The following is a 14,657-nucleotide window of genomic DNA, read 5'->3' on the forward strand; positions in this document are numbered from 1 at the left end:
GTAAATTGGTGAGCTCACAGGTACAAGAAGATAATGCAAACCTGTATTTCCTATTGAACTCTTAGGAAAGAAAGCACATAAGCAAATCTTTTAAAAAAAGGGAAAAAAAAGGGAACTATTAATGGAATCATAAAGGAAACCGTCCATTTTTTAATTTATTTCTTGCAGCAAACACATGGAAAACTCGTAAAGGAATTGTTTTGCCTATTTGTCATGCAGACTACACGCTGTGCAATCTAAGCTATACACAACGCAGTCACAACAGTACAAATGGCAGCATCATCGTACCGATCAAACGTTTGTTTGTGTCTCATCTACAGATTTTAAGAATGCAGTTAGAAACAACGCATTTACTGATTTGATGATTTCTGTATCATAAAGAGACGCTAACACATGCATGCCTGATTTCTGATGTAAACATGGCTTGCATTAACAGTGATTGTGATAACAGTGGTCTGACAGAAACACCGACTATGACTAATGCGAAGTAAGAGACGGGGAGGCCAGATTATAAATTCAATTTAAAAGGTTGAATCTTTTTTTTAATTCTCTGTTTCAAGTACTCAAAACATTTGTGAATGTTTCTGTCTGTTCTTTTGTTTTCTCTTATTATGACTGAGTAAAATGAAAAAAAGGGGATTCAGACAATGTAATTTAGCGTGAATGTTAATTTAACGCAAATGAAAATAGCCCAGTCTTTGCACAATCTCTATTGTAATCATCAATTTTTCAAACCCATTTCGACCAATTCCAAATAGACCTTTTCCTTTCCAATATGCTGCTCCCCTCATCTTCTTCTTAGAATTTATTTCCACTGAAATGTTCCTGTCTTTCAGAGCTTTGTGTTTTTTTCCCTTTTTTTTTTTGCTATGCTTTTCTCTCCTTGCTTTATGCTCCTTTCGCTCTGTATCTTTTTCTGTCTCCCCTCCCTCTCCCTGTCTTTCTTCTTTCTCTCCTTCCTTTTTTCTTTGGCTGCTTTTCATTCTGTTTTCTTTCATTGTTTTTCTTTTCTTTCTCGCCTAGGGACCCCATTTTTTTTTCTCTTCCTCTATTCAGGTTTTCTTTATTCTCTTTTCTGAATAGTTGTGGTACTTTAAGGGGAAGGGGAAGGCGAGGGAGAGGGGAGGGAGGTTAGTTTCAGTCAAAGCTGCAGAACAAAACTTCCTCCCACACCACATGCAGTGTCTCTTGGAATGAGTTTGTCACTGACTTGAAGACACACTCCCCCTCCTGTGTATACCACCATGTATGACAGCCTTACAGTGAATTGGTGTTAGGCCAGCAGACATAGCCATGTTCTATACTGACTATTGTCCTGTCTTAAATATCACTGGGGCATGTTGTCTCTGTTTGTGGTTAAGCAGTGCAGTATCACATGGTGACACATGATGTGGTGGTGGTGGTGGTGCGTTTAAACCAACCACAGCTGTGTGTGAATACGATTATCTCCCGACTGAGGTGCGTAGAGGGAGGCATTTGTGCTTCACAAGAACATCTTCATCACTGCAGAGAAATGACAGGCTACCTTACAGGAGGCAGCCCCATGTCGAGGAGCACTACCTCCTCAACGGCTTCGGTCTCAGTGGGACTCCACACATATAAGCACAGACGCAGTCCAGCAGTAAATAAAAGATGAGAAAATCACATGTGCTGGTTTGTAAATTTATTGACACACAAAGCCGTTGATATGAAAATTAGGAAAATAGCACGGAGGGTGAAAAAAAAATCTATTACTGCACACCTGAAAGACAAAACCACAGCAACCAGTCTATCTCGACATATCATGACAGGAATCATTCCTCTTTCTTTATGGCAGTAAAAGACTACAGCCTCCTGCACCTATGCTTTCAGTCTCACAGCCATACACACACTCACAGTCTGCCCAAGACAATTTAATGCATGACTCAATGGCATTGAAAGTGGGTTGGATAAATTGGAAATGATTAAAAATGCAGAATTGACAGGGAAACCGATAAAACTTTCTCTCTATAAGTAAGAACCAAAAACCAGCATGATGGAATGGCAGGCTTGAAGGGGAGAGAAAGGTGAAAGACAGATGAAAGTGAAGAGAGATAAAAGCCGGAGTGAGGAGGGTGTGGGATAAAGCAGGAGGAAGGGAGGCAGAGATGAAAGCAAAATGAGAAAGATAAGAACAGAGTGAGAGAGACAGAGAGGGAAACGGAGGAAGAGATAGATAGTGTACAGAGCAGAGAGAGAGGTAACCATGGAAACAGGAGGAAGGTACAAAAGAAGAGATAGACAAAGGGTTTGATTTAAAAGAATGAAACTTGGACGAAAGAAAAGTAATTCCGACTGAAATTTGTTACCGGGAGCTGGAAGAATAATACAAAGAAAGTGACGGCCACAGAGGGACAGTGGCTGTGTCCCCACTGCCTGCTACAGCCAGTTTGAATGTGGTCGCCTCTAACCAGCATATAAGGCACTCCAGAGACCTCTAGTGTTAATAGGCTTCTGTGGTTCATTGTGGGCCTCACCTTGAGTAAATCTGGGGCCATTTCACTATGTAGGACACTTGCAAGATGCCCAAACCCCCCTCAACACACACACACACACGTTTCCTTTTCTATACATGGAATAGGTAGCACGGTATGTTTTATAGGCATACTTTTCCGTGAATCATATAGGAGAAAGAGACTTCACAGCGACTAAAATAAGATAAAATACCTTGGTAAGATTCCTCTCCCACCTCACTACAATGAAAAACTGCATTCCTGATAAGAAGATATGAGTTCTCCATGGTCCTACATTTTGTTTGCTGACTTATTGAATGAACTTGAGGTGCATGTTGAATTCTGTACTGTTGCCCATCCACTCCCATTGAATAAATGCAATGCGCCCATATATTAGGATTCATATTTGTATATCTATATAGAGTTACAGACAGACAGAGGGTTTTTATTCTGTGGTTTTTGAGTCTCTTGTGGCTATCCCTCCTTTTCCCTTCCCCCTCTCTGTTTTTCTCTCCTCTCTGTCTTTCTCTTTCGTCCTCTGTCTCTGTTTCTCTCACTCGCTCCCCCTCCCTCCCTCCCTCTTTCTCTTGATCTCTCTCTCCTCCTCTCTCTCCTGCTCTCTCATGCCCCCCTCTTTTTCTCGCTCTCTTATGCTCTCTCTCTCTGCCTTCTCTTTCTCTCTTTCCTTCCATAGCTCTCTGTCTCACTCCCTCGCCCCCCTCTCTGTTCCTTTTATATCCTCCTTGCTGAATGCTCTTCTCCTCTCCTCCCTCAACTCTGTCTTTTCTCCTTTATATTCAGCCTTTTTTTTTTTCAAGCTCTCCCCACACTCCTTTCTCCAATGTTGTCTCCAAGCAGAGCTATTTCATTGCTAATATTCTGTCTTTCCATTTAGTACCCCTGCTACAAAATGGGGAGAGTAATCTTTTATTTAGGGTTTTCTTTCTTTTTCTTTTTCTCTTTCTTTTTTTTTTTTTTTTTTTTTTTTGCTCTGGCCATCTCTGCATCCTGTCTTGCAGTTTGCATAAGAACATTTTTTTTGGGGGGGGGGGGGGGGGGGGGGTTCTCGATTTGTTTAAATTGTATAGTAGGAACGAGCCAAAGTGAGAAATGGATCATAAATGCAGAATATCCTGCAGATATCTTGTTTATTTGCGGTAAGATGCATTCCCCTATACTCTGCCTTGTGTGATCACATATACCACATTTAAAGTTGCTCTCCTTTGCGGCAGTGAGGGAGGCAATACTGATAAAGACTCCTTTTTTTCCCTCCTTTTTTTCAGTTTTTCTTCTCCTGTCTGCGTGTCCACTCCATTCTTACTAACCTTAATGGAAGAAGCTGGAGGCGTGCAACTAGGGTGTGGCTGCTTTTATACACTTTTGATATAGGTCTTCTCCATCTGCATTGCTTAGATTCAAGCTGTGTGATAGTCAGCTCTCTGCTCTTTCTTGTTCTCCTTTTTTTTTTGTGAAAGCTTAATTACAGCTAATCATGCTTGAGACTTACTATTATATCAGCATGCCGTACAGAGGTGAGACTGATCCAGCGCTGGAAATAACAGAAGGTGTGTGGGCTTGCTGCCTTACACACGGGGGTCTGAGAGGAATGGCCAGCTAAAAAACATCAGTCCAATAACTCAAAGTTCAAAACACAGAGCAAACTGATTTCTCTCCTATCTTTCTGCTGCTTTCTGATCATAAGAAAATCCTCACCTGAACACTGGAGCTGTAACATCCCTACACACAAACCTACACAGCTCCCCGTTTGCCTGACAGTGAGAGGATGTTGAATTATAGCCATCACCCAGCACAGCGTCTCTCCCTCACACACACACACACAGTCAGAGCAAACTCTGGCTGTATGCAGCCTGTCACTGGGCTGGATGAAGAAACAACACTGACAATGTAAGGAGTGGGATATGCTTATATAGAGAGACTCACCTATGGCTGATACACAAATGCCTTCAGTATGCTGCCATTTGGATTCGCCAGACTCTGTTCTCATATTTGTTTTAACCCCACCGCCCCCTCACAAAAGAAAAACAAAAAAAAGAAAGAAGGAAAACAGGGAGTTGTCATCAATGAGTCCTCTGCAGTTGTATGATTCATTGAGATTTTCTCAGGGGTAAAACAGACAGCTGATATCTGAATCTGTTGCTCCCCACCACCAACACCAACACATCTTCCTCCTTTCCTCCAGTACAGAGCTTTCTGTCGCTCTGACTTGTTCTCTTTCTCTTGTTGGGAAAGAAAAAAAAAGTTCTAACTTTGACCCATATCACAGAGGATGTGACACTGCGCCGCATGCTCGTCATCCTATAGATAAACAGCGCCGAGCCAGGCCAGGTCTGGAAATGGACTAGCAGCTGCTGGTAGAAATACAGTAATCATACCCGTGTCAGAAGTGTGTTGTTTTAGGGCTGTGGAGGACTGTAAGCACGCTGGTGTCAGTGGTGTGTGTTTCTGTGTGTGTCGGTGTGCGCGCGTTTGTCCCTGATCTCAGACATCAGACAAATGCGCGCATGCAACCACGCACAAACACACATTTGAAATCCCAGTTGAGGGTTAGTACACTTGAGAGCAGGGCAATGGCTTACTTCCCTTTCTCTCTCCCTCTCTTTCTTTCTCTCTGCCTCGCAAACCTGTAGAAATCTAAGAAGTGAATGAAATTTTATGCTTATTATCACCACAGCCTTTTCCACTACTAGTTTTCCGTGGACTTATGCATGCAATCGTACCCTAAGTAAATGGACAAGCGAGCGAGGTTTTTTTTTTTTTTTTTTTTGCTGTTATGAAGATTTGGGCCTGGAAAGGAGCCAGTGTGTTTCTTCCACAAACTTTTGTTGTCTGTGTCTTTTTCATTTTCCCCATAGGCTAGTTCTGTGTTGTTTTATGTACGTGTCCCTTGTTGTTTCTTCCATGTGGTTTCTTTGTCTTTCAGCCTCTTATCTCTTTGTTTCTTCCCTTGCTCTCCTTCTATTTTCTCTCCCATTCTCTCCCTCGACTTCCTGCTATCTCTCCCCCCCTCACTCACACCCTCACTCAATCTCTTTCTCTCTCTCTTCCCCCCCCTTCCCCTCGCACTCACTCTCATTCCCTATCTTCCCCCCCACACCTCCTCCACTCCCCTTTCTCTCTATCTTTCTCATTCTCGCAGCACTCCCAGCTGCTGATGATTGATCAAGGTTTTCAAGGTTTGCCCTTTCCTGTTATTTAGTAGGAAATGTTTATGCACGGTCCTCAGTCTTACAGTCACAACTGGCATGTGTCCACGCAGTGTTTGTCGCACTCGCCCTCACCTACACACACGCACGCACATCTCAGATCCACTTTTTATTTATTTATTTTTCATTTGTCACACACACACGAACACACACACGCACTCACACACACACACACACATGTGTTTACTAGTAACAAAAAGAAAAAAAAAAGGTAAGGTAAGCACTGGAATAACAGAATACCTGTCTAATTATCAGGATCATCTTTAGTGAAGACTACTTAAGCACACAACCTGTACTCAGCCCGCAGGTACTCTGCCGCACTGTTTCTCAACACAGCCTGAAAGAAATCTGGAAGTTCAATAGTTAATGTCTTCCCTTGCTGTTTTTCCTTTTCCTCACTCTCTCCGTCTCTCTATCTCCTTTCCTCTCTCCATTCCCTTTGCTCTCACCCTCCCCTCCCCACCCCACCACCCACACCCTCCTCCACCTCCTCCTCTCCTCCTTCATTCTGTTCTGCACCCCCCCCCCCCCCCCCAACACCCCCACCCACCCCTTCTCTTTTCTCTTGCTGATGGACTCTTCTTTTTTATTTTCACACTCCACCATCCCCCCTTTTTTTCTTCTCTCTTTTTCTCTCTCCTTTCCTCCAGCACACCCCCCCCCCCCCGCACTCTTTTCTTTCACTGCGTTTTCTTTCAACCCTCCCTCTATCTCTCTTCCCATCCCCACCCCCTCTCCACCACTCCCCCTCCCCTCTTTCTTTTTCTCTCTTTTATTCTTTCTCTTTCTTTTGCCACATCCTTTCTTATGCCCCTGCCTCCAACCCCCCACCACCCCCACCACCCCCAGTTCTCCTTTCCCTTCTTCCTCCTTTTTTTTGCTGCATTCTCTCCTTCCCTCCCCCACCCCAGCTCTCTTTCCTCTCTCCCTTTTTCTTTCTGTCTCTTTCACCCCCCCCCCCCAACACCAACACCACCACCACCACTCCCTCCCTGTTCTTCCTCTCCCAGCTTCACTCCCCCTCCCTCTGCTTCTTTCTTCCTTATTCTTTCTCCCCCACGTCTGTCTCCCTCCCTCCCTCTCTCCTTAATGTTTTTTTCTCTCCTTTTCTTTCTCCTTCTCTTTTCTTTTGTCACTCTTTTTTTTTGTTTCTGAATTTCTCAGACAGTATACTTCAGGCTGTCTCAATAGTTAATTAGTTTGAATCTAGAAACAACGGCAGCAAACTACACATTCTCTGGAAAGTTACAAATTTGAACATTTCTCAGACATTATCTGTCTGACTGTTTTGCCACTGACAGACACACCTCCACCCATAGTGTCTCTGAGTGGTTTGTGTGTTGCTGTGAAAGTGTGCACATGCCTCTATCTGTGCACGCTTACACACGCGTGCATCTATAAACATGTCTCTGTATGTGTTTTTCCACGTATATCTGTGTGCATGCACAGAGAGGAACTGCTGATTAGATTTTATAATTGTTTGTGCGCTTGAGCACATACTCATAAAAAAAAAAAAAGAAAGAAGGAAATGCAAAGTATGAAGTGTGATCAAGAAACGATAGAGCCCGTGTCTCTGGGTGCCTTAAACAGAAATGTGTGTTGAAGGGTCATGCTGAATTGTACGTAGTGAGAAAGGGAGATAAGATGTGTGTGTGTGTTTGTAAGAGAAAAGAGGAGAGAAAGAGAAGTGAGATGGGAAGGAGAGGGTGGGAGGAAGAGAAAGAAATGGGGTGATGCTGTGTGTGTTGTGTGCATGTGTGTGTGTGTGGGGGGGGGGGGTGGAGGGCTGTTGGAAGTGAGGGGGGGCAGGCACAGTCAGTTCTGATAACAGCAACAGTAGGAGGAGGATGAGCCGTGGGACCGCCCCACTCTCCCACAGATATAAATAGGAGGTGGATTTTTTTACTCCACTCATTTCTCCTGAAGGATGAGATCCCTGAAACACCTTAAACATCACTCAAGGAACAATGTGGTGAGTTTGTAACCAAAAGATAGGGGAAGATTTTAGAGGGGAGAGGGGTGGCGGGGGGGAGGAGGAGGTGGCGATTACTTGTTTTGCAGTTTGTTAGTGAGCTGTTTGCACTCTTGTCTGTCTTTGTGTGTTTTGAGGGGAAGCAAGATTACTTTTCCCCCTCCACATTCACATGAGTGCTGCAGTAGGAACATCCTTCTTTTTTTAAAAAAAAATATCATAATAATAGTTGTGTTTCTATCTCTGTGCTGCACGCTTCTGCTTCTGCTCTGTTTGTCCTTAGGTGTCTTTCAGTTGCAACTTTAAATGTGAAAGTACGGACTCTTGCAATTATTACCCTACCTTCTCTGTCTACTTGTCATTTGTCTTTTTCTCTTTCATTTTGTCAGCCTTTCATTTTGCTGTGCTTTTTCTTCTCTCTACAGCTCCCCCCCCCCCCCCCCCCCCCCCGCTCCTCCTCCTCCTCCTTCCCCTCTTTCTCTCTCACTCACTCACTCTGTCTTTCTGTCTTTCTCCGGCTCCCCCCTCGCACACACCCCCTCCCTATCCTTTTCCTTTCTCTCTTCCCTCCTCTCACATGCTCACTCAATCTCTCGTTACCCTTCCCTCCCCTCCCTCCCCTCCCCTCTTTCTTTATCTTTCAGCCCCTCCATCTCATTTCTCTCTCTGTCTCCCTCCCTCCACTCCTCCCCCGCCCACAGCTCTTTCTCCTTCTCTTCAAACCTCCCTCCCTCTTTTCTCTCTCTCTTTCACACACACACACACACACACACACACACACACACACACACACACACACACACACGCGCGCGCTTTCAAATACACACCCAGTCTCTTTCCTTTTCTTTCTCACAAACACACAGTCTGTCTCTGTCTGACTACTTTAAAAGCAGTAATTATAAATGACGTGGTTATCAGGGCATCCAGGTCTACTCCCCTCTCCCAACACACACTCACTCACACATACACCTTTATTCCTGCTCTCTATCTCCTCTTCCTTTCTCCATCCACTCTTTTCTTTTCTCTCAGTATTGTGTCAGGAAAGGAAGCAGCTCTTATTTATATGGCAGTGTGAAGGCTAGAGTGCTGTCTGCAAAGAAACCAGGGGTCAGCTTCTCACTATACATTTTCCTACTCATCGGAGCCATGCTGAGAAATAACCTGAAACTAGTGGCATGCAATACCCGCTTCTCTTTTACCACAGAGGGCCAATTCTGGTCATACCACAATTTCTTCCCCATAGTTTCACTGTTCTGCTTTTACAGGCGGCAGGATAAACATGCGCGTCTGGGTCTGAAACACATCCGAACCATACAATTAAGTTAGCGAATCTTATGCATTGGTCTGGAATACAGAATGAGCTCTAAGCTCAATCGAATGTCTGTTATGGATATGAGACTGCCTGCCGGCATATATCATCTTGTTAAAGAAGCCCAGTGTGGCAGGCATTATAAAGTTGGCTACGGCGGGATCTCTTGGTATAGAGTTGAGATACTTTTCACCTTTATGAATGGCAGAGATAGCTCCAGTGATGAGCTAACTTTGGTCAGCAAGGCTGTCCCAGGACCCCACAGGAAGTGCTGAGGCCAGTCCACGGAAGTCAACATCCTGGCTGGACCTGCATCCCTTGTTGTGTTCTTTGTTATTCTAAAGCCTGTCAAGGAAGGAAGCCGGGTGCTAACACAGATCTGTCTTATCTCCTCAATCTAATGTTCTCTGGATTCAGAGCAAAGACACAAGGCGTAGTCCGAACGCAGCTTTCACGGAGTAGCACTGAATCCTTCTCTTAATACTCTCCCCTAATTCCCAGCTAAGGAAGACTCTATAGCTGCTGGGGTCAGTCTGACATGCTGAACCTTAAAGGCTAAATTGTATGGTTGCGTTACCTTTGACCTGATAGATTGCAAATGAGGAAGCGAGAATATGCGAGGAGAAATTGTGCAACAGGTTTTGAAACAACGGAATAATAGAAAGCACACAGGGACACAGATGCAGTTTTGCCTCTAGTTCATTTTGACTTATGGTGTATGTCTGTGTGTGTGTTTTCTTCCAGGAGGAGGAGAGTGGCCGCTTGGTGCGGACATACCCAAAGATGACTGAGGGCCAAGTAGATGTGGGCACACAGACGGAGCCTGTGGTCGTGCTATCTCTGGCTCAGGCTGCCGTTCTTGGCCTCATCTCCCAGAATGAAATATTTGGGGCGACTATTGCTCCTAATGGCTTTTACACAGGGGAACCCAGAGAATGCCCCCCTCCACCACCAGAGTCAGTGGAGTATGAGTATGCTGACCAGCTGATAGGGGCCAATGGGGACTACCTGGCTGAGCCTGCTGGGGAGCTAGAGCCGCAGCCCCACTGCAGTGAGAGAAGACGGCCCGGGCCCCGTGGGAGAACCAAAAGGCCCAGGATTGATGGGGAATTAGAGGGTCATCCGCACAATGTACCCAGTCCACAGCCTCAGGTTAAAGGTGAAAGACTTGACTCTGATACCCCTCCTTCGTGTATTCACATGAACAGCAGGGGTAGTCCTGGCAAGTCAGATGATCCAGTCATCCAGCAAGGTACTCTGAAAGAGGAGCAAGCCTGTGGAAACTGTCCTTCATGTGTGAGAGACACATCCAGGCCACATACAGATGGACAGCCAGAGGCTGAACAAGATGAAAGCTCTGGTAGGGAAAGAGTGAGGAAGGAAGAAGAGTTAGTAGTAGAGGAAGAAGAAGAAGAGGAGGAGGCACTGAACCTTAAGACCACCGGAGAAACAAGCAGTCCTGTGCAGAATCGTTATTATGATTCCAGTGAGGTGGCCTATGAGTCTGCAGATATGGCAATGCCAACAGAGTATGAGGAGAACAACCAAGCCATGCTGTGGTCAGACCCAGAGGGTCTCGCAAGACGAATGCAGATTGACCGACTGGACATCAACGTGCAGATCGATGAGTCTTACTGCGTAGACGTAGGCGAGGGCTTGAAGCGCTGGAAGTGCCGCATGTGCGAGAAGTCATACACATCCAAATACAACCTGGTAACACATATCTTGGGCCACAATGGAATTAAGCCTCATGAATGTATACACTGCGGAAAGCTTTTCAAGCAGCCAAGTCACCTCCAGACTCACCTGCTCACGCACCAGGGAACTCGACCGCACAAGTGTACCGTCTGTGAGAAGGCCTTCACGCAGACGAGCCACCTGAAGAGGCACATGCTGCAACATTCAGACGTGAAACCCTACAGCTGTCGTTTCTGTGGCCGTGGCTTTGCCTACCCCAGTGAACTGAGGACCCACGAGAACAAACACGAGAACGGCCAGTGCCATGTCTGCACTCAGTGCGGCCTCGAGTTTCCAACCTATGCGCACCTGAAGCGTCACCTGACCAGCCATCAGGGACCCACGACGTACCAGTGCACAGAGTGCAACAAGTCCTTCGCCTACCGCAGCCAGCTGCAGAACCACTTGATGAAGCACCAGAACGTGCGGCCTTACGTTTGCCCCGAGTGCGGCATGGAGTTCGTCCAGATCCACCACCTCCGACAGCACGCTCTCACTCACAAGGTACTGGCAGCGCACGCCCTCCCACTTAAGGTACTGAAACCCAATGATGTGCCTTTGTCTACCAGTTGATGTGTTCAAAATACACTCAGGAGTATGCTAGCTTCATGCAGCAACACATCACTATTTAAAAGCAGAAAAATGTGATTATCAACATGAGCACAAAAGAGATTTATGGGTTAAAAGGGAAGTATTTTGGACTCTTTCAATAAGAGTCTGCAGTATGAATTCTCATGGAAAAAAACAGGGTATATGGCATCACATCCTTTTCTCCAAAACCAGTTGCTTTGTAAACATAGCCTTCAAAGACCTTGAGTTTTTGTATGCGTCTCAACCCCCCACTAGCATGTGTTTTGTGTCGTGTGTCATTCGCAAAGCTACTTCCCTTTGTGTCAGATGAATCACTCTAGTCTTTCTCTCCATTTCATTGTATAGTCTACTTTAGACTAAATTTTTTTTTTAAAAAGCCCTTCTATTCATAAAACACGCTTTGTTGAATATTAAAATAAAAGTCAAAAACATGGTAAAAAACTTTTAGTTTATTCTTCCCATTGCCAGGGTTTTTCATCTTTGTCACTCAACAAGTGGGGGTGGGGAGAAATATAATCTACACGAGTAGGATCAAAAAGCCAGAATACAAATGCTCAATTGCAGCAAACAGGCACACATGTGAGCGCCTTGTGATTTTTTTTTTCCTCTCTGTGACTCATTATTTATTTTCCACCCGACCATATATTTAAGCCAAATTAATTAAAAGGACGCAAACACTTTTTTTGTGTCCCCAGGGCATGAAAGAATTCAAGTGTGATGTCTGTGCCAGAGAATTCACCCTGTCTGCCAACCTGAAGAGACACATGTTGATCCACGCCAGCGTGAGGCCCTTCCAGTGCCATGTCTGCTTCAAGACCTTTGTCCAGAAGCAGACCCTGAAAACGCATATGATTGTCCACCTGCCGGTGAAGCCTTTCAAATGCAAGGTGGGGGAAGCAAGTGGCACCTTTCGCAAAATCACCTGGATCTCGCTGGGATGAAGCACGGAGCGATACTCACTGTTGTACTCGTGTCTTTCAGGTATGCGGGAAGTCGTTTAACAGAATGTACAACCTCCTCGGCCACATGCATCTCCACGCTGGCAGCAAGCCCTTCAAGTGCCCTTACTGCACCAGCAAGTTCAACCTGAAGGGCAACCTGAGTCGACACATGAAAGTCAAACACGGCATCATGGACACCACGATAGATGGACACGGTGAGTGCCTTGGTGACTTTAATTAAACTCTGAATTAAAACAGATGCTATTTGAATTTGTTGATGGGTGATGTGTGGCAAATTTCCCAGTGGGACTGTTTGGGGTGAGCTTCATGTCGCATTATTGTCACTCAGTCTGTCCCTAATGCACTTTGACTCAGCATGTACTATAATCTAGTATTCGAGCATTTTGATGTTTCTGTCACTCTCTCCTCGTGTGCTCAGTAAATATAGCAGTGCCTGGATTAGACATGCCTGTCTCTATCAGTAGAGACTGATACCGAGGAGGGGCAATCTACAGGCTGTCCTAAATGTGGCCATATGTCTTTAGGAAGAGCTCCGCGTGTGTGTGTATGTGGTGAAACTAGAATTATATTTGTATCCTCCTTTGTCCCTTCTTCAGAGCCCCCCCAAGAGACAGAAGGCCAGGAGGACTACGAAGAGGAGAGCTTTGAATTCAGTGAGCGAGAAAACCGGGCCAACAACACCAACACACCTGACATCTCTAAACTCTCTCAAATGGAGTATTACAGCACCTTCGGAAAGGGCGCCGGACGCTTCAACACTGCGTGAATTATTAAAAATGACCCAAATTTGAATATAGGTGTGACCTAATGAAAATAGGATTGCTTTTTGTTTTGTTTTGTTTTGTTTTTTTGCTGTTAAAGGCAAAGTGCTTGGGCTCCTCTTCAAGGACGTGAAGAAGCCTAGCAAAGCTGCACATCAGTATGCACTGGAATCTAAAAAAATATATACTTTTTTAATCTAATTACATATTTTTCATCTCTAAAACATTTAAAAATAATTACAGATAAATATATTTGAAGGAAATGGACAGCCTAAAATAGGAGCAAAGGATTTAAAAAATATATATATATCTACACACATTTGTATATGTTGTGAGTTGTTTAACAACAGTTAAACATCATCTGAGCCCAATTTGAAAAGCACAAGCTTAGCTACAGGCATAGGTGCATATGTTGATGTCTCACTGCACATCCTCATTCAGACAATCCCGGTCCCCCTCTCTGTGGTCAGCTCATGGGTTAAAGAAGGAAACAGGTGTTGCTGTTCATTTCACTTGCCAAAGCTAATAAAGTTGCAGAACTTAATGATTCACTTTGATTTAAACTGTGACAAACTGCAAAACAACTGAAAATGCCACTGGATTTGCAATCTGTGTTTTATTGTATATTATTGTACAGAATGTATCAGCCCTCTAGTACGCTGGCTGGTACTGCAATCAGTGTGTTGCACTGAGGACCACTGTGTCTACTTTTTACATTACTGCATTAACAAGCGTCACCCTGTATTGATCTCTAGTCTATGAATGTAACTGTTTATGTGGAATGTTTTAAGATGCTAATAAAAACGTGAAGAAAAACACTTTTTAAAAAAAAATGGTTGGATCCCTTTTACCAAAGAATTAGATCAAAATCTCAGAGCTACTGGTGCCATTGGATTCCTTTCCTTGCTGCTGTGTTGAGCTGGGACATTGAATTTCTAGGGGTCCAATCACAGACCTCCAGAAATTACATTCAGGTTTCCCTCCCACCCATCTGTAGATCTTTTCAAAAGATTACCACAGAGAACAGACTGTGGTGCAGCATCTCTTTCAGCAAAACCTCACCTTTTTCCCTGATCCAAGCCTTCACAGGACTGCAGCATTTTTCAAAAGCAAGCCCCACATTTGTATTGCAGTTGTGTGGTTTTTTTTGTTTTTTGTTTTTTAAATGGATGAATCTCAACAAGAATTGTCCTCCCAAAAAACTCGGACAGAAATATTAAGTGCCCTAGTGTGTCTGCACGAGCATGCCATCCATCATGCTGTACACTGGTCTCGAGTGATGAACGACAACCTCCCAACATGTGACAGGGCCACGGACCTTGTGCAAAATGATTTGGAAATGCTCAATATATTCAGTTTCTCCAGTGTTTAGCTTTTCAAACTTGTAACCTGCGAATAAGGTATCCATTTGCAATGTTGATATAGTGCATTTAAAAGAAGAAGAAAGCTCATTTTTGAGTTTTTCAGCTGCTGTGTTCACTCCATCACTTTTTTGTGATGACACAAGTAAGACGCTCATCTTAAATGGCTTTCTGTATTAGACATTAGTGTGGAGATAATGTTGATAGAGTTGTATGTACAATGTTGTGTACCAGGCAATACTGTAAGATAATAAATTTATTTACCTTTA

The 14,657-nt window shown here is 44.4% G+C and overlaps 1 protein-coding gene across 2 annotated transcripts; it reads left to right on the forward strand.

Moving 5' to 3' along the window:
• Positions 1-7,575: 7,575 nt before the first annotated feature.
• znf710a (zinc finger protein 710a) lies at positions 7,576-14,657 on the forward strand. Of its 2 annotated transcripts, none has more exons than XM_085282118.1 (5): positions 7,576-7,667; positions 9,721-11,247; positions 12,000-12,191; positions 12,286-12,460; positions 12,863-14,657. In XM_085282118.1, the coding sequence occupies exons 1-5, from the start codon at positions 7,623-7,625 to the stop codon at positions 13,030-13,032; spliced, it is 2,109 nt and encodes a 702-aa protein (XP_085138244.1). In that variant the 5' UTR covers positions 7,576-7,622; the 3' UTR covers positions 13,033-14,657. The 2 variants fall into 2 exon arrangements, with proteins under 2 accessions (XP_085138244.1, XP_085138245.1); XM_085282119.1 differs by having other exon boundaries at positions 9,721-11,217.

This window comes from Mchenga conophoros, linkage group LG7, assembly GCF_057382185.1.
Source record: "Mchenga conophoros isolate Kocher_MC1m ecotype Shallow Benthic linkage group LG7, M_conophoros_male_GT1.1, whole genome shotgun sequence".
In the NCBI taxonomy this organism is placed as follows: domain Eukaryota; kingdom Metazoa; phylum Chordata; class Actinopteri; order Cichliformes; family Cichlidae; genus Mchenga; species Mchenga conophoros.

What these genes read in the sequence shown, in the direction of transcription:
- znf710a (XM_085282118.1), top strand. Translation starts at nt 7,623, where the DNA reads ATGAGATCCCTGAAACACCTTAAACATCACTCAAGGAACAATGTG. An exon ending in CGCACGCCCTCCCACTTAAG is followed by an intron (nt 11,248 to 11,999) that starts GTACTGAAACCC and finishes TTGTGTCCCCAG; the next exon opens with GGCATGAAAGAATTCAAGTG. An exon ending in TGAAGCCTTTCAAATGCAAG is followed by an intron (nt 12,192 to 12,285) that starts GTGGGGGAAGCA and finishes CGTGTCTTTCAG; the next exon opens with GTATGCGGGAAGTCGTTTAA.